The sequence below is a fragment of the Schistocerca serialis genome, chromosome 1 (genome assembly GCF_023864345.2).
Source record: "Schistocerca serialis cubense isolate TAMUIC-IGC-003099 chromosome 1, iqSchSeri2.2, whole genome shotgun sequence".
In the NCBI taxonomy this organism is placed as follows: Eukaryota; Metazoa; Arthropoda; class Insecta; order Orthoptera; family Acrididae; genus Schistocerca; species Schistocerca serialis.
The window spans coordinates 1,286,001,055-1,286,021,152 of NC_064638.1; the positions used below are offsets into that span (position 1 = coordinate 1,286,001,055).

Here is a 20,098-nt window from a genome sequence, read left to right on the forward strand (position 1 = left end):
GAAATCTTATTACCAAAAATCTCAAAAAGTTTTTGACTGATTTACTTCAAATTTTTTACATGATACTCTAACAAACATTCAGATGGACATAGGCTACATATTCTTAATATATGTAATGTATAGATATACAGGATGATTTTTTTACACTGTGTACAAACTCCAGATGTAATGAACTTACGTCTGGAAATGCATCGTTTCCATGCTAAAGACTATTTATTCAATCATACTTTGTTGCAGAGGCTGAGGTCTAATACGCTCTGTACCATAGTTACAGTATGCATTGTTTCCTCTTAGAGGGTGGTACTGTTCCTCATATGTCATGCCCTAGCACCCTCTCCTGCAATAGTAATTGGTAATGTTGTGCCCGATTCAATTCTCTTGCTGATTCATCTTTTGGTGGATTTGATACAGTGTTGTACACAATGATGTCATATTCAAATTGAGAGCTTGCTGACATGGTGAGTTGTTGTTGTTGTTGTTGTTGTCTTCACTCCTGAGACTGGTTTGATGCAGCTCTCCATGCTACTCTATCCTGTACAAGCTGCTACATCTCCCAGTACCTACTGCAGCCTACATCCTTCTGAATCTGCTTAGTGTATTCATCTCTTGGTCTCCCTCTACGATTTTTACCCTCCATGCTGCCCTCCAGTACTAAATTGGTTATCCCTTGATGCCTCAGAACATGTCCTACCAACCGATCCCTTCTTCTAGTCAAGTTGTGCCACAAACTCCTCTTCTCCCCAATTCTATTCAATACCTAATCATTAGTTATGTGATCTACCCATCTAATCTTCAGCATTCTTCTGTAGCACATTTCGAAAGCTTCTATTCTCTTCTTGTCTAAACTATTTATCATCCATGTTTCACTTCCATGCATGGCTACACTCCATACAAATACTTCCTGACACTTAAATCTATACTCGATGTTAACAAATTTCTCTTCTTCAGAAACACTTTCCTTGCCATTGACAATCTACATTTTATATCCTCTCTACAGAAAGGCAAATGACAATGGGTGGTGGGCAGCAATATTGTATCAGGAGACCCCACTGACAACAACCACAGCATTCAATATCTGCAACACTGTTTTGCCACTTGTCTGAGGCAGGGTCATTTTAAGAAGAAGGAAATCCTGAAGGACATACCCGAAATGTTCGCACACCAGACTTGCAAAAAAAATGTGAATAACACCGTGGAAGGCTACCACCGTGTCAGTACCAGGCAGTTGGCCCACCACTACAGGGTAACCCAGACGACCATGTGGAACATTCTCTATGACAACTGTTACTACACTTATCACTTACAGCATGTGCAGTGCTTACTAGTGACAGACATTCCACATCAGGAGCAGTTTTGTCACTGGTTTCTTCACTAGGCAACCATGATTCCAGGATTTGTGTCATTCACAGATGAGGCAATCTTTACATGGAGTGGTATCTTCAACTTTCATAACAGACAACTGTGGGACATTATGCAGTATTCCCATTGTATGGTGACAGTTAATCATCAGCATTGGTGCAGTCAAAATGGGTGGCACGGTGTAATTGGTAACCGTATTTTGGGACCAGTCTTCTTTCCACATTCCCTAACATACTGGAACTATCAGTGTTTCTTGCAGGTGATTTTGTCTCCCTGCTGGAAAAAGTACCACTGATGATTCAATGGATTATGTGGGTGCTACATGATAAAGCTCTAGCCCACCTCACAATTAACGTCCAGATGCATATCAGTTGTGTCTTCCCTGGTCAATGGATCAGACAAGGGGGTCCAGTTGCATGGCCTTCTCATTCACTGAACCTCAATCTGTGTGATTTCTGGTTATTGGACCATCTAAAAGTATCATGTATGCAGAGCCCATTCCACATCTGGAATCACTGGAGCAGCAAATTCATGCTGCCTCTGACACTGCTCAGATGCAGCCTGGCTGATGTGAATGTGAGGGACAGAACATTCATGCATTGAGACACGTGGAAACCATTTTCAACACATTCTGTAACTGTGGCTGCATGGTGCAGTGTGTATAGACCACAGTCTCTGCAAACAATGTTTATGACTCATGCATGGAAACCATGCATTTCAAACCATAAGTTCATTAGACCTTTTTGTCTTGTATCCTCTCATCGATGAATTCCTAGAGTTTGTGCATGGTGGAAAAAATCACCCTGTATAGGTAATATATACATGGGAAACATTGTTACCAAAAATCTCAAAAAGTACTTGACTAATACACAGTACTTGATTAAATTACTTAAAATTTTTATACGTTACTGTAAATGGCTGGAAAAATACAGGCTATATATTTTTGATATATATAATAGATATGAATATTATGTTGTATATAAAGGGGAAACATTGTTACCAAGAATCCTTAAAAGTGCTTGACCAATTTACTTCATATTTTCACACATTACTCTAATAAACGTATGTATGTGTGTGTGTGTGTGTAAAAATAAATCACGAAAAGTTCTTGACCAATACACTTCAAATTTTACACAATACTCTGCTAAACATTCAGACTACAGTATTTGCAGTAACAATAAACAAGGTTCAAGGTCAATGGGAGGGGAAGAAGAGATGGGCTGATGGATGGGAGGAAATGGACATAGAGAATGGGATGGAAATAATGAACAGAGAGAGAAGGCAAGAGGAGATGGAGAGTTAAAGGGCGAAGAAGATGGACAAAGAAAGACAGGAGGGATTATGGACAGAGCAAAGAGGAGAGAGAGAGAAGGGGCAGGTAGAGATCCAGGCAAATATGTTGTGAATAATAAACTGTGTAAAAAAAAAAAAAAAAAAAAAAAAAACAAAAAAAAAAAAAAAAAACAGGGAGGAGAAAGTGACTGAGAGAGCGAGGGGGGAGCAGGTGGGGACGGGCAAAGGGGGGGGGGGAGGAGGAAATGGACAAAGAGAGGGGGAGGAGGAATTGGACAGGGGCAGGGGGAGGGGGAAGACGGAGATCGGGGCATATATCCTCTTCCCATATATATTTAGCGATTTTCCATTTAACCAGACTAAGCCACAGCACTGTGTGGCTGGGTACAGGTGGTACCATACGTAATGTACATATCCTGCAAACATAAAATTGCAATGTTCTTGTTTATGTTTTTTTTTTTACACAGTTTATTATTCACAACATATTTTACCAGCTACTAATGCTAAATGTTTTCCATAAAAGATTGCTTTCCAAGATATACTTATAACTGATTTTGTTCCACTGCCAGGTAATCATGAAAATGTGGTGGGGTAATAACTGTTTACTCACAAGAACATCTAGCTCATTGGATGGATCTAATTTCACTCTTTCCAGTCATCAATTTATTTTCTCTTAAAGTCATTAACTATGAAATTATTTATAAGTAAAATTTTTACCTACGCTTATTTAATTCCCAGTTTCATAATATACTTTTGTTGCTCTAATTTTTCTGAATCTTGTAGTTCATTTGGTTGTCCAAATACACCACTAATCAGAAGTTGAATAAATTAAAGAAATTACAAACTTTGAGGTTCGCCGATGACATTGTAATTCTGTCAAAGACAGCAAAGGACTTGGAAGAGCAGTTGAACAGAATGGACAGTGTCTTGAGAGGAGGGTATAAGACGAACATCAACAAAAGCAAAACAAGGATAATGGAATGTAGTTGAATGAAGTCGGGTGATGCTGATGGAATTAGATTAGGAAATGAGACACTTAAAGTAGTCAAGGAGTTTTGCTATTTGGGGAGCAAAATAACTGATGATGGTTGAAGTAGAGAGGATATAAAATGTAGACTGGCAATGGCAAGGAAAGCATTCTGAAGAACAGAAATTTGTTAACATCGATTATAGATTTAAGTGTCAGGAAGTCGTTTCTGAAAGTATTTGTATGGAGTGTAGCCATGTATGGAAGTGAAACATGGATGATAAATAGTTTAGACAAGAAGAGAATAGAAGCTTTCGAAATGTGGTGCTACAGAAGAATGCTGAAGATTAGATGGGTAGATCACATAACTAATGAGGAGGTATTGAATAGAATTGGGGACAAGAGGAGTTTGTGGCACAACTTGACCAGAAGAAGGGATCGGTTAGTAGGACATGTCCTGAGGCATCAAGGAATCACTAATTTAGTACTGGAGGGCAGCGTGGAGGGTAAAAATCATAGAGGGAGACCAAGAGATGAATACACTAAGCAGATTCAGAAGGATGTAGGCTGCTGTAGGTACTGGGAGATGAAGAAGCTTGCACAGGATAGAGTAGCATGGAGAGCTGCATCAAACCAGTCTCAGGACTGAAGACCACAACAACAATAATAACAACAACATGTAACACTCCGGTTCAATCTACTGACTTATCCCGCTCGGATGGGATCTGATAGCAGCCCAAATAGATAATAATTAATGTGACCGTGTACCTAATGGGGCTGGCAATCGGATTGGACTGCTACGGAGATGTTACATTCCATTTTGTCCTTCTCAAATGCTGTAATAAAGAAATGTCTGGTGCCAAGAAGAACGACAACACAGCTTCATTGATCAACGACCTATATTCATCACAAAAACACAAAGTAAAGAGACAGCCACTGCCTTCGTCGTACAGAATTAATAACGGCTAATCTCAGCACAGGCCCTTTAGTTATTCATTATCGTCACACGCAATTTCAATCATTGTAATCCAACACTACAATCCAACACTGCAATCCAACACTGCAATCCAAATGATGCCGGCGCGGTAGACACGTAATTACAAATATCGGCACAAAAATATCACTGAGTCACACTAGTAATTATACTTTTTCACTTTCCCGTATATTTCTAACACAAAGGGGTTAAACCAAGGCGATGGCCACTCCCTTTGTCGGTACAGTCTTGCATTCCAGCAACAGACCTCCACCCGGCTCGGCCCGCAGCGCGTACCACACTACTTTCTCAACACTCGCTCTCGCAACCCGACACACACTATCGATTGTTTGTCCTGTTGACCTGTGCTGTCGCAAAACTTATAGTAAGTACGGACCCCTTACAAACAACAACAAACCTGAAAATTTTACACAAAACTTGTTAATCCCATCTTGTAGGTATCTAGTGTATCATTCAAATATTCCCTCGAACTTAATTTTTTTTACAAATATGTAATACATAGTTAAGCAAAATAAATGTTTGAATCAGTAGAGTAACACCACTAATAAATTTGACCCCAAAAATAACCAATTCCATAAATTATCTCTACACCAGTCTATGTATGCGACTAACAGACAATGCCATGGTCAGTTCTCGATTAGCTATGAACACATAAACATGTATGTGTTAAAACCATGGTTAAGACACTGACTGTGTTATGCCTTCTATGAACTTCTTTAAGGAAATGATCTGCAGCTAGCATTCAACATGATAACATCTCTGCAAAGAAGTCTGAGTTAACATTAATCTTAGTCACATCTTTTGTAAAACTTCATACCTAATGCCACTGTCTTAATATTATTCTGGTCCAAGCTGCCAGAGTTGGCACTCATGTGTGCATGAGGTGTGCTTGGTTGTGTGAATGTATGGTGTCTGTTTCTCCTTCTTTTTCTGGTAAAGGCTGTGGCCAAAACCTTAAGTGTAAGAATCTTTTAAGTGCGCCTGTCTGCAACCTTACATGTTGTCTTTACGGTAAGTACTGAACTGTCTTTTCCTACATTGTTGACATTCCAACCTGGATTTCCATTGCTTAGTTTTGTTTTATTCTTAGATGAGGTAACTATCTTGGTTTAATAATTTTTATGTGAAGGACGAATATTGGTTAGAACTCTGTTAATAATCATATTTTTGCTAATAAACAATTAATAATAGGTAGTGATGTGTAATGGAATTGGTCATGACCAGAATGTGCTTTAAGTTAAATAAAGTGGAAACTTATCCAACATACACCTATGGAGCTGTGTCTTGTCACTGAACTGTGAGACTAACAATCAAAACAATTTCAGGACACAAGACTACAGTTCTGTGTGCACCACCACATATGTGCAGTGATACTGCCAGATTAATATGTTATAAATTCATTGGGAAGACTGTGGAGTCATTCCTATAGCCCAGTAAACCCCACTGTGCATGCCACAGTTACTTTGCCACCAGAGTAATAGATTTTTTAGTGTAGTGCACACCTTACCTATTGGAGCAGGCTATACAATTTTCCACCTGATAGCTAAGGTCTAGAAATCTGCATCTAAAATATATTACAGAACCATATGATCCTTGGTTTAAGCCAATCACTGACCTCCAAAGCAGAAGACTGCTCAGTTCTGGGTACGATACTGTGAATATCAGTAAGTTAAGTGGTAAAAGTCAGTTAGCACGCAAGTGCATGTATTACTTCAAATGTAATGTAGGTAAAAAATAAAGTTGTTTTTAATATTAGAAGGAGGCACTAACCTCTGTCATCAACCAAATAAGTAGAATTTTTATATGGGGCTGTCACACTATGTCGTACCTTGCCAAATACTGTCCAAACACACTGTTCATGGGCTATTGACATCTTTTGTGTTTCTGTTCTGTATTTATCACAGTTTTTCACTATATGTAGCCTAAGTTTTTAATGAAACAACTTCCACTAACTCTTACTGTTAATAATAAGACAACAATAGACAAAACCACAATCAGTGGTAGCTTTTCAAATGACAGGTTCAACTATAAGTTTCAGCCAAGGATACTCAATTACTTCAATTCTACTTTTTCTGCAAAAAAAGAGGAATGTCTGATTACAGGAATCAGCATTTGGTCCTTCTTTTTTGTGTCTATGTCTATTGCTGCTTACTAGAGGAGATCATGATGCTGGGACCACAGATTTACTTCAAACTTTGTAGGCCGTTGAAGCAACATAATGTGCAAGTAGTAAGGTGCACTACTCTGGAAACTCCGAGAAAATTGGAAGGGAAGTTTTACACATCTATTATGTACCTGGTATACCTGTGCATAGGTGCTTAATGGTGGAGTTTATGGTGGTCAAGTGGTTAGTGTTCGAGCTTGCTAAAACGAACACGTATGAGGGAACAGTATGACTCCCACTCAGACAACTTTTAATCTATATTTTTTTCATTGCTGGTCATTTTATTTAACTCATATGACATTTGAGAAGTAAAACAATTTTTTAAAAACCATATGTATTTACATGAAGTTTTAGTGAATTTAATGTTGTTTGACTACTTACTATTTTTAATTAAATTTAATTATTAGTGAAAATATATTTATAACTATTGACAAGTAAATGAAGAAACACAAAGAGTTTTCCTGAAAATCTATGCCTTTGTGATCTGTGAAATCCTTCATACATACAATCTGGTAAGATAGCTGGAACTACTTTGCACCTCGATGCTTTGAGCTGCAAGCCACAGAGGCAGGCTGCATTTGGCAGTTAAGCTGCGTAGCAATGAGACGTTGCTAATGTAGCAAGAACTAATAGTGTAGGTGCAAATTTTTTGAATATCACAGAATTTACACTCATACTAAAAAAATGAAGGTTTGAGCAGGAGTTGAACCATCACCTCATACAAGTTTGCCTTATGGAGCTCAAACGCTAACCACTTGACCACCATGAACTCCACCAGGCAGCATCTACACACAGTTACATCAGTACATAATAGACGCATAACACTGCTCATGTGACTTTCTCAGAATTGCCAGAGTAGTGCACCTTACTATTTGCACATTATGTTGGTTTAATGGCCTACTAAAGGTGTACAACATTTGAATTAAATCCGTGATCCTTATGTCTTAAGCCTTCCTTTTGTTAGTACACGGCAGCCTGGGTTCGATGCCTGATATCTCCACAGATTTTTATCTGTCATAGGAAGGTCTGGTATGGTGTTTATTCAGCCTCTGTCAGGCCAGTTGAGTAGCTGACTGAATAAAGAAGCAGTGGCATCATCAGGATTAATCAACTGGCAATAATGGCTGGAGGAGTTGGTGACAATATAACCACATGTCCTACAATCAAGGATCATTCCTTGTACTGCCTTGTTGGCAGCACTCAGCTAGTGAAAACAGGCCTTAAGCTTAATCCATGATTGATGTTTCATTCATTAAGAAATGAAAAAACAATGCATTACTAGTTGGTGATGGAACTGCAATGCCTCTACAGAAGCAAATACCTACCACTAATTTATAAATTAAACCAGTCAGAATTTTTAAAGAGGAGAATTATGAGAAAACTTTAGATTCAATAAGGTACACAGAAGTCTGGGAATTAAAGAGCAGTAATGACTAAATACCAAAATTCAGAAAAACCATAAACATAATGAGACTTGAAAATAAAAACATTATAAAGTGCTCTGAGGAAACAAGAAATTGTCTACAAACTGAATAGCTGAAGTTTTTTAAAAAAAAAAATAAAAAAAAAAAAAAAAAAAAAGGACTTGAAAATAAAAACATTATAAAGTGCTCTGAGGAAACAAGAAGAGATGTATTGAGAGATTAAAGAATAATGGAAAGAAAGGAAATAGTGAATGGGAAAAAACTGAAACTGAAAATGGGTCCTTGTATGATCATAATGATAAAGGTACCCACTGAAATTTCCATTTACATAAAGTAAATTATGGTAAAACAAAATACATCAATTTCAAAGTCCTTTTGCTACTAACCTTTGAAGATCTTTGTGTCAACAGCAGATGACACTGCCACTGAAGATCCATTTGGGCGGAATATGTATGCCCCAGAGGCTCTTAGTGCTGGCTCAGAATTGTTTCCTACCCAACCCTCATAATAATGAAAATTCTGTTGTAAAGCCATCTCTTCACCATCAATCACGATTGACTGCAGTAAACCAGTGTCTTCATTGAACAGAGCTTGAAGATCCTGTGGAGATAAATTAGATATAATAAGACAGTTTGCGAATCAAACAACAGAAAGTAAAAATGGAGTAACGACAATATTATAGAGAGGCTAGGTTGCTGTTCATCACATAGAAGAGGCATTGAGTTGGACACAGGCACAATGAAAACAGTGCTAAACAATTAAGTTTGCAGACAAAAATATCCTTCTTCAGAAATAGAAAACACACACACATTCACACAACCACAACTCACACTGACATGGCCATTGCCTCTGGCCTCTGTGACCCAACTGCGGACTGTGACTGTGCCTGAAAAGTGCAGCAATTTGGGGTGGGATGTGAGGGCAAGGAGGAAGCATGGGGGTGGGAAGAGGGAGTGATGGGAGGGTAGGGGTGGGGAAAGATGTCACACTGAGAGCTGCGAGGTTGTGCTGGGGGGAGGGGGGGGGGGGGGAATGGGAAAGGAGAAAAATACTAGTAGATGTGTTGGTAGAATCAAAGGCATGTGTAGTCCTCAAGATCAAACAGATTAGGCAAAGGTATCCCTCTTCCCTGCTCCCTCTCCAGCACCACAAACACCTTATATTCCACCAATGTACATACTACTCTTTCGCCTTCTGTATGTTTCTCCTCTCCCAGTTCTACTGCTCATTCCCCCACGCACCTGCTACCCCCAGAGCCTTCTGACTCTGCATCTAGCAGCACTATCCTGTCCCCATCATGTCCCTACACACTCTCACAGGCACCACGACATCTTTCTCCACCCACAACCTGCCACCCCTTGCTGTACCCACCCCACACCTTCTCATTGCCCTCACCACACCCTCCAGATTGCTGCTCTCGTGAGATGTAGTCACAGGCGGCTCATAGCTGATGGAGACAGTGGCTCTGCTTCTGTGATCATGTAAGTGTTTTCTGTTTCAAAAGGATGACTTTTTTGTCCAAGAGCTAAAATTTTTAGCAGTCATTTCACTGTGCATGTCTGCAACTCAACACTCCCTTTAAGTAATGAATAGCAATCCATCCACTTCATAAGACTGTTTATCAATGTGATATCAGAAATAGATTCCCATATTTTTACTAACTTACATCATTTCCTATTGATGAATTTGAGTTTTCCATCACACTCCACATTTCTTCATCTGTGCTGTTAACTACTGCAACATAGTATGAGCGAAAGCCAAGAGGTGGAACACTGTTTGCCAGAAACACAATTTCAAATGTTGCATTACTATTCCTCTCAGGCAAATTTTGAACAGGATCTGGTATGGGCACCAACTGCACTTTCTGCTCATTCCCTGTGCAAATTCACATGTGAGAAAAAATACTTAAATGTGTTATTAATATCTATGAAAAATTATAGTTTACCTGAAGCATCTCTCACAGAATATGCACTGCCAAGAACTGGAAGTCTGACATAATAAGAGACTTCATGACTCAGTGGGTTGTATACAGTAACCATAAATGTATCAGAAATTTCAGATGGTTCACACTGACTAACATTTCTTAGCAAACAAGATACAAATGGCAGATCTGATGCTGAAAGTTTGCTGAAAAAAGAGAAGTGACACAATTATATAGGAATCAGAACATCTGCACAAATATTCATCAGAATGTTGCAGAATAGCTATATACAAACAACAGCTTTAAAGAAGCAATATCATGGATTAACACAACGTTCTTAATGAGACAGGACATCAAACAAATTAACAGTTAACACTCAAACTTTTTCAGTATGCACAGTTACTTCAATCTCTCAATATATACCTTTCAAATTACAAACTTTGAAAGGAGACACCCAATAAATGATTGTAAGTCTGAAATGATTGTGGCTTCTAGTCTTACTGCTGCTTCACTGTCAGTTATACAAAACAGATAGGAATTTCAAGAGCTCTGCTTCTCCTATTAAGGCAAATGGGTTGAGAATAGAGATTTATTATCTCATTTTCACATTACATACTGTCAGAGAATAAGTACTGGGGGGAGGGGGGGGGGATAAGAACCAATTAACTCTCAGAGAGATGAGGGTGGAGTGAAAACAGGTTGTAACCTCAAACATCTAGGCCGTCCTATGTAGCAAAGTGTTTTGGTCAGGTTGTATTGGGATGCATTCAAGGGGCCATACCTGTGGATGGGCACAGCTGAAAAGAAACACTTCAGAGAAGGTGGGTTGGGTTGGGTTGTTTGGGGAAGGAGACCAAACAGTGATGTCAGTGATCTCATCGCATTAGGGAAGGAGGGGCAAGGAAGTCATCCGTGCCTTTTGAAAGGAACCATCCTCGCATTTTCAATCATGGAAAACCTAAATCAGAATGGCCGGGCATGGGATTGAACCGTCATCATCCCAAATGCGAGTCCACTGCAGAGAAGGAGATGGATAGAGAGAGGAGGAGGAGATTAGCAGAAAAAGGGGGAGATATGAGTAGAGAGAGAGAGAGAGAGAGAGAGAGAGAGAGAGAGAGAGAGGCTAGGGGCTAGGAAGAGAAGTCCACCTCCATCACCCTCCCCCTCTCTCTTTTTATCCCCTCCTCCCCGTTTTGCTATTCCACCTCTGAAGAGAGAAGAGGGAGGAGAATGTTATCACAGAGGGGGTGGAGGAGACAGTGAGATGGGGGTGGGGGAAGAGGAGATGCACTGAGACAGTAAGAAGGGAAAAAATATGGACAGAGAGCAAGGAAAGAAGAGATGGATAAAGAGGGGGGAGGTGGAGATGTACGGAGAAAGATGGGAGAGGAAATATAAAGAGATTGAGTTCAGTGAGATGCTCAAAGAAAGAGGGAGGAGGAGATGGACAGGGAGAAGGGTGGAGTATGGAATAGATAGACAGTGGGGGGAGCAGGAGATGACAGAAAGAGAGGAGTAGGATATAGGCAGAGAGAGGGGACAAGATGGAGAACAGAATGGAGAGGTGGCAAGATGGGATGGTCTGAGAGGAGTGCGAGAATGAGATTGACAGGCAGAAGGTAGAAAAGGAGATGTACAGAGTGGAGGGTGGATGGACCTTCTATATTATATGTGACATAAGTGAGCTCGGGCCAAATTGCAGGTAAGACAAGTGCATGTGCATATGTGCTTGTGTATGTTCCATAAGTCTTTCTAAACCAATAGATCGATTGCAACGGAACTTCACAGACATACTACTAATTGTATGGGAAGAAATACTGTGGGTATATGAACCACCTAGCTCTCATAGTTTTGTGAATTGGGGGGGGGGGGGTGGAGGGGGGGGGGGATGGGGGTGCAGAGAGATGGCAACCGCCAGAATCCAGGATATCCTGCAAGATAGGTGTGTTGTGCAGATAGTGTTGGAATAGATTCCAGGGTCTCTAATTGTGTGGATGAACATGCCTGGCCAGAGAGAGGGTGGGATGGCCAGACTGTGAGAGGAGAGGAAAAGAAGAACAGAGTGAGACAGAGAAGGGATTGGGGGATGGGGGGTGGGGGGTTGTAAAGGAATTTCAGTTTCAAACTCCTTCCTCTCTTTGGTGATCTCCATCTCACACCAACTCAGTGTTGATTCTGTCCTCACCCCTCTGAATGTCCCTCTTCTCCTCATCCCTCTCTCTATCCCTCCCCCCTCCCACTCTGTCCACCTCCTCCTCCATCAATCTGCCCATCTCCACATCCCCCTCTCTCAATTTATCTTCTCCTCCCCCCATTCTCTGTCCGGTCTTAGCAACAAATAACGCTGAGCAAATAAGGAGCATCAGGACAAATGCAGATACTAGTGACCGCAGTGTTGTTTTAGCAAGACTGAGTACTTTAACATCCAGATCCACAAAAATTAATGCAGAATACATCAATTTAAAAATGCAAATAAAATTTGCTTAATAACTTCCTACTGAACAGTCGCCACTCACTTTACAAAGACTATTTAAGAACAGGTCAGATGTGGCTTGGATTCACAGAAATAGTAACAACAGCAAATGAGAGAAATCTATGAATAAATTAAAAAATGGATAGTCTAATATGGAATAACAGCAATATTAGGAAAAGTATAAATTGCTACTGCCCCCCCCCCCCCCCCCGGGCCTTGCCGCTGGTGGGGAGGCTTGTGTGCCTCAGCAATACAGGTAGCCGTACCGTAGGTGCAACCACAACGGAGGGGTATCTGTTGAGAGGCCAAACAAACATGTGGTTCCTGAAGAGGGGCAGCAGCCTTTTCACTAGCTGCAGGGGCAACACTCATCAAAACAGCCTTGCTGTGATGGTACTGCAAATGGCTGAAAGCAAGGGGAAACTACAGCCGTAATTTTTCCCGAGGGCATGCAGCTTTACTGTATGGTTAAATGATGATGGCGTCCTCTTGGGTAAAATAGTCCCCCATTCTGACCTCCAGGCAGGGACTACTCAGGAGGACGTCGTTATCAGGAGAAAGAAAACTGGCGTTCTACAGATCGGAGAGTGGAATGTCAGATCCCTTAATCGGGCAGGTAGGTTAGAAAATTTAAAAAGGGAAATTGGTAGATTAAAGTTAGATATAGTGGGAATTAGTGAAGTTCGGTGGCAGGAGGAACAAGACTTTTGGTCAGGCGAATACAGGATCATAAATACAAAATCAAATAGGGGTAATGCAGGAGTAGGTTTAATAAAGAATAGGAAAATAGGAGTGAGGGTAAGCTACTACAAACAGCATAGTGAACGCATTATTGTGGCCAACATAGACCCGAAGCCCACGCCTGCTACAGTAGTACAAGTTTATATGCCAACTAGCTCTGCAGATGACGAAGAAATTGAAGAAATGTATGATGAAATCAAAGAAATTATTCAGATAGTGAAGGGAGATGAAAATTTAATAGTGATGGGTGACTGGAATTCGGTAGTAGGAAAAGGGAGAGAAGGAAACGTAGTAGGTGAATATGGATTGGGGCTAAGAAATGAAAGAGGAAGCCGCTTGGTAGAATTTTGCACAGATCACAACTTAATCATAGCTAACACTTGGTTCAAGAATCATGAAACAAGGTTGTATACATGGAAGAACCCTGGAGATACTAGAAGGTTTCATATAGATTATATAATGGTAAGACAGAGATTTAGGAACCAGGTTTTAAATTGTAAGACATTTCCAGGGGCAGATGTGGACTCTGACCACAATCTATTGGTTATGAACTGAAGATTAAAACAAGAAACTGCAAAAAGGTGGGAATTTAAGGAGATGGGACCTGGATAAACTGACTAAACCAGAGGTGATACAGAGTTTCAGGGAGAGCATAAGGGAACAACTGACAGGAATGGGGGAAAGAAATACAGTAGAAGAAGAATGGGTAGCTTTGAGGGATGAAGTAGTGAAGGCAGCAAAGGATCAAGTAGGTAAAAAGACGAGGGCTAGTAGAAATCCTTGCGTAACAGAAGAAATATTGAATTTAATTGATGAAAGGAGAAAATATAAAAATGCAGTAAATGAAGCAGGCAAAAAGGAATACAAACGTCTCAAAAATGAGATCAACAGGAAGTGCAAAATGGCTAAGCAGGCATGGCTAGAGGACAAATGTAAGGATGTAGAGGCTTGTCTCACCAGGGTAAGATAGATACTGCCTACAGGAAAATTAAAGAGACCTTTGGAGAAAAGAGAGCCACTTGTATGAATATCAAAAGCTCAGATGGAAACCCAGTTCTAAGCAAAGAGGGGAAAGCAGAAAGGTGGAAGGAATATATAGAGGGCCTATACAAGGGCGATGTACTTGAGGACAATATTATGGAAATGGAAGAGGATGTAGATGAAGATGAAATGGGAGATATGATATTGCGTGATGAGTTTGACAGAGCACTGAGAGACCTGAGTCGAAACAAGGCCCCGGGAGTAGACAACATTCCATTAGAACTACTGACAGCCTTGGGAGAGCCAGTCCTGAGAAAACTCTACCATCTGGTGAGCAAGATATATGAGACAGGCGAAATACCCTCAGACTTCAAGAAGAACATAATAATTCCAATCTCAAAGAAGGCAGGTGTTGACAGATGTGAAAATTACCGAACTATCAGTTTAATAAGTCATGGCTGCAAAATACTAACATGAATTCTTTACAGACGAATGAAAAAACTAGTAGAAGCTGAACTTGGAGAAGATCAGTTTGGATTCCATAGAAATATAAGAACACATGAGGCAGTATTGACCCTACGACTTATCTTAGAAGCTAGATTAAGGAAAGGTAAACCTACGTTTCTAGCATTTGTAGACTTAGAGAAAGCTTTTGACAATGTTGACTGGAATACTCTCTTTCAAACTCTGAAGGTGGCAGGGGTAAAATACAGGGAGCGAAAGGCTATTTACAATTTGTACAGAAACCAGATGGCAGTTATAAGAGTCGAGGGACATGAAAGGGAAGCAGTGATTGGGAACGGAGTGAGACAGGGTTGTAGCCTCTCCCCGATGTTATTCAATCTGTATATTGAGCAAGTTGTGAAGGAAACAAAAGAAAAATTCAGAGTAGGTATTAAAATCCATGGAGAAGAAATAAAAACTTTGAGGTTTGCCGATGACATTGTAATTCTGTCAGAGACAGCAAAGGACTTGGAAGGGCTGTTGAACGGAATGGATAGTGTCTTGAAGGGAGGATATAAGATGAACATTAACAAAAGTAATACGAGGATAACGGAATGCAGTTGAATTAAGTCAGGTGATGCTGAGGGAAATAGATTAGGAAATGAGACACTTAAAGTAGTAAAGGAGTTTTGCTATTTGGGGAGCAAAATAACTGATGATGGTCGAAGTAGAGAGGATATAAAATGTAGACTGGCAATGGGACGGAAAGTGTTTCTGAAGAAGAGAAATTTGTTAACATCGAGTATAGATTTAAATGTCAGGAAGTCATTTCTGAAAGTATTTGTATGGAGTGTAGCCATGTATGGAAGTGAAACATGGACAATAAATAGTTTGGACAAGAAGAGAATAGAAGCTTTTGAAATGTGGTGCTACAGAAGAATGCTGAAGATTAGATGGGTAGATCACATAACTAATGAGGAGGTATTGAATAAGATTGGGGAGAAGAGAAGTTTGTGGCACAACTTGACTAGTAGAAGGGATCGGTTAGTAGGACATGTTCTGAGGCATCAAGGGATCACCAATTTAGTATTGGAGGGCAGCGTGGAGGGTAAAAATTGTAGAGGGAGACCAAGAGATGAATACACTAAGCAGATTCAGAAGGATGTAGGTTGCAGTAGTTACTGGGAGATGAAGCAGCTTGCACAGGATAGAGTAGCATGGAGAGCTGCATCAAACCAGTCTAAGGCCGGAAACCACAATAACAACAACAATGTGCATAATCGCGAAGAAATCAACCAAAATTCCGTTACGAAAATATCAAGAGAATGTTTTCATGTGACTTTGTATCCGAAATTATCTTTTGAATGGTGTAAATCGCTCCAATTTGATGTGGACCCACAAACTGTTACTGCGTTTGCGAGTGTTGACTGTGGCGTAATAATTGGATGACGTCACACAGACTGTGAGCAGCTAGCCAAGGAATCTGAGGCAGTGAAGATGGGTGACTACAGCGGAGCCAAGTGGCTGAAGTAGAAACAACGACGACGCGGAGTTCGACATCTAGTGGCGAACCCCCGATGTATACGACGCCTGCGCCATCTACCAGCCTATCAACGAAATACGTGACCGCAGCTCCATCCTGTCACCAACCACCAAACTACGAGACTGCGTCAGCGTGATTCACCGTGAGCTTCGCTTTGCACACGGCACCACACACCAGATACAGCAAAGCATCGCCTGACAGCCGCTGCCGCAGAGGAGCCAACGCCAACACGACTTGTAGCGTGACTTAAAACGTCAAAATATCACGACTTCGATGAGCGTCGAGGGGTGAGTGAAGACGATTTGCTGACGCGAGACTAATTAATATTGCACTATCTTCAGAGTGCGGAAGAAACTTAAAATTAAATTTGCCAATTGCAGAAAATATAAAAACAATATTTTTTTAAACATTTCTTTGAGAATTTGCTCTGAAGCATGGTATGCTAATATGCATGTGTTTTCATGCTGTACAGCACAGAATAGTGTCTCATTTGCATTATTTATTGCAAACTACATATTTATATGTCTTCTAAGTTATGTGTATGTTACTTCGAGATTTTGTGTATAAATGCAGTCATTGATGTTTGATGTGGTTAGGCTTCTGTAATTTATGGTGTTCAATGGAGAGGTCTATTTTGCCAGTCTGGGTTAACCGAATACAGTGAAGGATTATTTCGTTATTAGCTTATTAATGAGTGTTTGGGTTACTCGGAGGTTATTTTATTTTTCTTATCTGTGCATAGTGAATAGTTGAGAATGGATCCTGAATTGAAATAGAAGGTTGTGGAGGAGGTAGTTAGAAAAATGGAGATAGGGCAGGAGGACAAGGATGAGTCAGGAACTGGTAGTAGTGGAATGTTAGTGGACAGCCCATTGGGTCATTCAACCGGTTACCCTGAGACACTGGTAAAACCCATTAGAAAGGAACTGAGTCTTGAGGATGGGGAATTGCAGTCAGTAATACTTAAGGTGCGCCAAGGAATCGACTAGCATATGGGAGAGATGCTCCAAGAAATCAACAAGCGAATAGAAGGGATGTCCAAAGAAAGTGAAGAAACCAACAAACGTATAGAAGAAATATCCAAAGGAAATGAAGAAATTAAGAAAGAGAATAAAGAAATCAAGAAAAGTATAGCAGAGACGTTCCAAGAAAACCAAGAAAGTTTAAGGAAAGGACTGCAGGAATTCCAGGAACAGATGAGAATAACTCTTCAGGAGAGAGATGACGAGCTACAGGTGAAGGTAGATCAACTTCGAGAAGAGATGAATGATATGAAGACAGAGATAACTGGAAAAGCTGAGGGATATGTTGAGGGTGTCAAAACTGAATTAGAAGGGAGACTGCAGAAAATGGAAACACAACAACACCAGCAGATTAAAGACATGGTACAAGTACAGCAGCAGTGCCAAGTCAATATTGGTAAATTTGGAAATGGACAAGTGAAATTGGAGGAGGCTGTGGAGCATATAGTCGCAAATGAGATCAAACAGCTGCAGGAGGGAGTCCAACAGCTAGAAACTAAAACCAAAGAGATTGATAGGAAGATAAATAGTGCCACCTTAACAGTAGGAGAGGGCAAGCTCATTACATTAGTAAATGCTGATAATAGGTATACCCAGACCAACATGGGACAAAAATATAAACCCAAAGGGGCATTGCACCCAATGATATTTACTAAGTGGTTACGAGGAGTTTTCCCAGCCCACTTACGAGATGCAGATAAAATTCAGTTCGCAATAGACAGAATGGAAGGTGAAGCTTTCACCTGGGGAGTTAGGAAGAAACAAGAAGTTACCAGCTGCAGTCTATTTGAGGAAGAGTTTTTAAAGAAGTACTGGCCCAAAAGTCACCAATGTGCAACACTTGAAGATTTACTGCATCACAAGTCCCTTAATATCTGGAGAGGTACCTTGAGAGAATTTGTTAAGCATCTATGAGAGTTGAATGAAACATTGGAGCAGCTGTTGAATGACGACATAATGATATCAGCAATTAAAAGGACGTTAAGTCGTTGAATGCAAGAAAACTTATCTGGAAGCCTGATTAAAGATAAAGATACTTTAATGGAAGTATTGGAGCAATTAGAAACTGTTCGTGCACAGAAAAACAATCAGATGTGTGAACAGAACCCAGATGGAAATAATTACCATCAAAGTCATTTTAATGGCCCACCAAATTACAGAGGTAGAGGTGGGGGTAATGGACATAGGAACCATGGCAATGGTCGACAGTTTTACCACAATCATAGGAGAGATGATAATGACAGGAATTATGAGAGGGGAGAAGATATACAAATGGATCATGAGGTACGAATTGAAGAAAGTTAGGTGTAGGGAGCCAGCAACTCTTTTGCTGGTATACCAAGTGGCGACTGGTACACTCCCAGCTGGGTGAGACTTTATTTCTCATTTCAAGTTTCACTCCTCTACCATCTTTCTCTATCCTTAGGTTAATAAAGTTAGTGTGTAGTAGTTAGGATTGGTAGTGGTCATCAAAGTACTTCAGTCAGGACCCATGTAGCAGATTTATAGTTGACTTAAAATAAGGATAGGCCTAAGTAGTTACTGTTGGTGTAGTGTGTGAGATATCAGAAAATCAATAAGTTAAAAATCAGTTTAGTGTCAGTACATTACAAAATTAATAGTGCCAGAAGTAATAACAGGAGAACCAGATCAGAAATTTAATGTTTATAAAATGTGGCGGGAAGCTAATTGGTCAAACAAGAGTTTGTGTAATCTTACAGAGTTGTTTTATGAGGCATAAAAAGGTCAAGCAATTGTAAGAGAATTGAAGTAATGTATCAGCTTGTAAGTAGATGAACATATAAAGAAACAAATGCATGAGGAGATAGTTGTTCGAATAAATGATGTGAAATATGTTGAACGGAGAGGCCAAGGAGCCTGGAGTAGTATTTTTATGTAGTTATTGCAGCGAATATGGAGGGTTGATGTAGTTTCAAGATGTTTATTTATTTGCAGTTGAAGTTGGTGTTAAGTTGAGGGAGTTATGTGTAGTGAAGTGTATTGAGTATGAGATGTTTGAATTATATGGAGGATTGATGTAGGTTGAAGATATATATTTATTTGCAGTTGAAGTTGCTGTTAATTTGAGGGAGTTATGTGTAATGAAATGTATTGAGTATGAGATGTTTGAAGTATTGAAGTATGTCATTTAGCACATGAGCAGTATCCATTCGCAAGTTGTTTGTAGGTATACATGTTGATCTGAGGTATGCTGATAAAACAGTAAGTGTAACTTATGAGTAATGAGTAATTAATGTATCCCATTAGCTATCAGAGTCAGTTATGGTTATACTTAGGCCAAGCTTTAGAAGCAGTATTCTGGCACGTAATAAATAATAAATATCCGTATAGCAGATTTGGATTAATGTCAATGTAACAGTACATACTACACCTCTCATCTGAGCATTAGTGATAACAATTCACACATGGCAGTATAAATGTTTGGCAAAATGAAATAATCAGTAATTTAAAGTTTTTCATTGGATGACCACATTAGTTATAGTGATGCAAATAGTTAGGTAGACACATTTAGTGCAATAATGGAGCATTTAATACTATTTAATCTGTAGAGGTATGAGGGATTGTAAAATAATTGCATAGGTCAAGGTGTAAATGCTATATTTTGTTTTGATATTCAATTTTGCTTGTGTTAAAGACTCAAATGAATAACTTGTGAATTTCTTCCTTAACTTTCGCATGTGTGGCCAAGTGAGTTATAAGTTAGGATGATAGTAGTATGGATGGCAGGAACCCCACTGAAAAGACGGCATA

At 39.9% G+C, this 20,098-nt stretch overlaps 1 protein-coding gene across 1 annotated transcript in view; it reads right to left on the bottom strand.

The window, feature by feature from the left end:
- The window catches only part of LOC126419664 (lysosomal alpha-mannosidase-like), a 247,851-nt gene that overhangs the window by 42,615 nt on the left and 185,138 nt on the right, over positions 1-20,098 (bottom strand). Inside the window, exons 10-12 of the mRNA XM_050086854.1 lie at positions 10,147-10,328; positions 9,868-10,076; positions 8,588-8,801 (exon numbers count right to left, since the gene is read on the bottom strand). Of these exons, the coding sequence (XP_049942811.1) occupies positions 8,588-8,801; positions 9,868-10,076; positions 10,147-10,328 (605 nt within the window). The remainder of the gene's footprint in view (positions 1-8,587; positions 8,802-9,867; positions 10,077-10,146; positions 10,329-20,098) is intronic.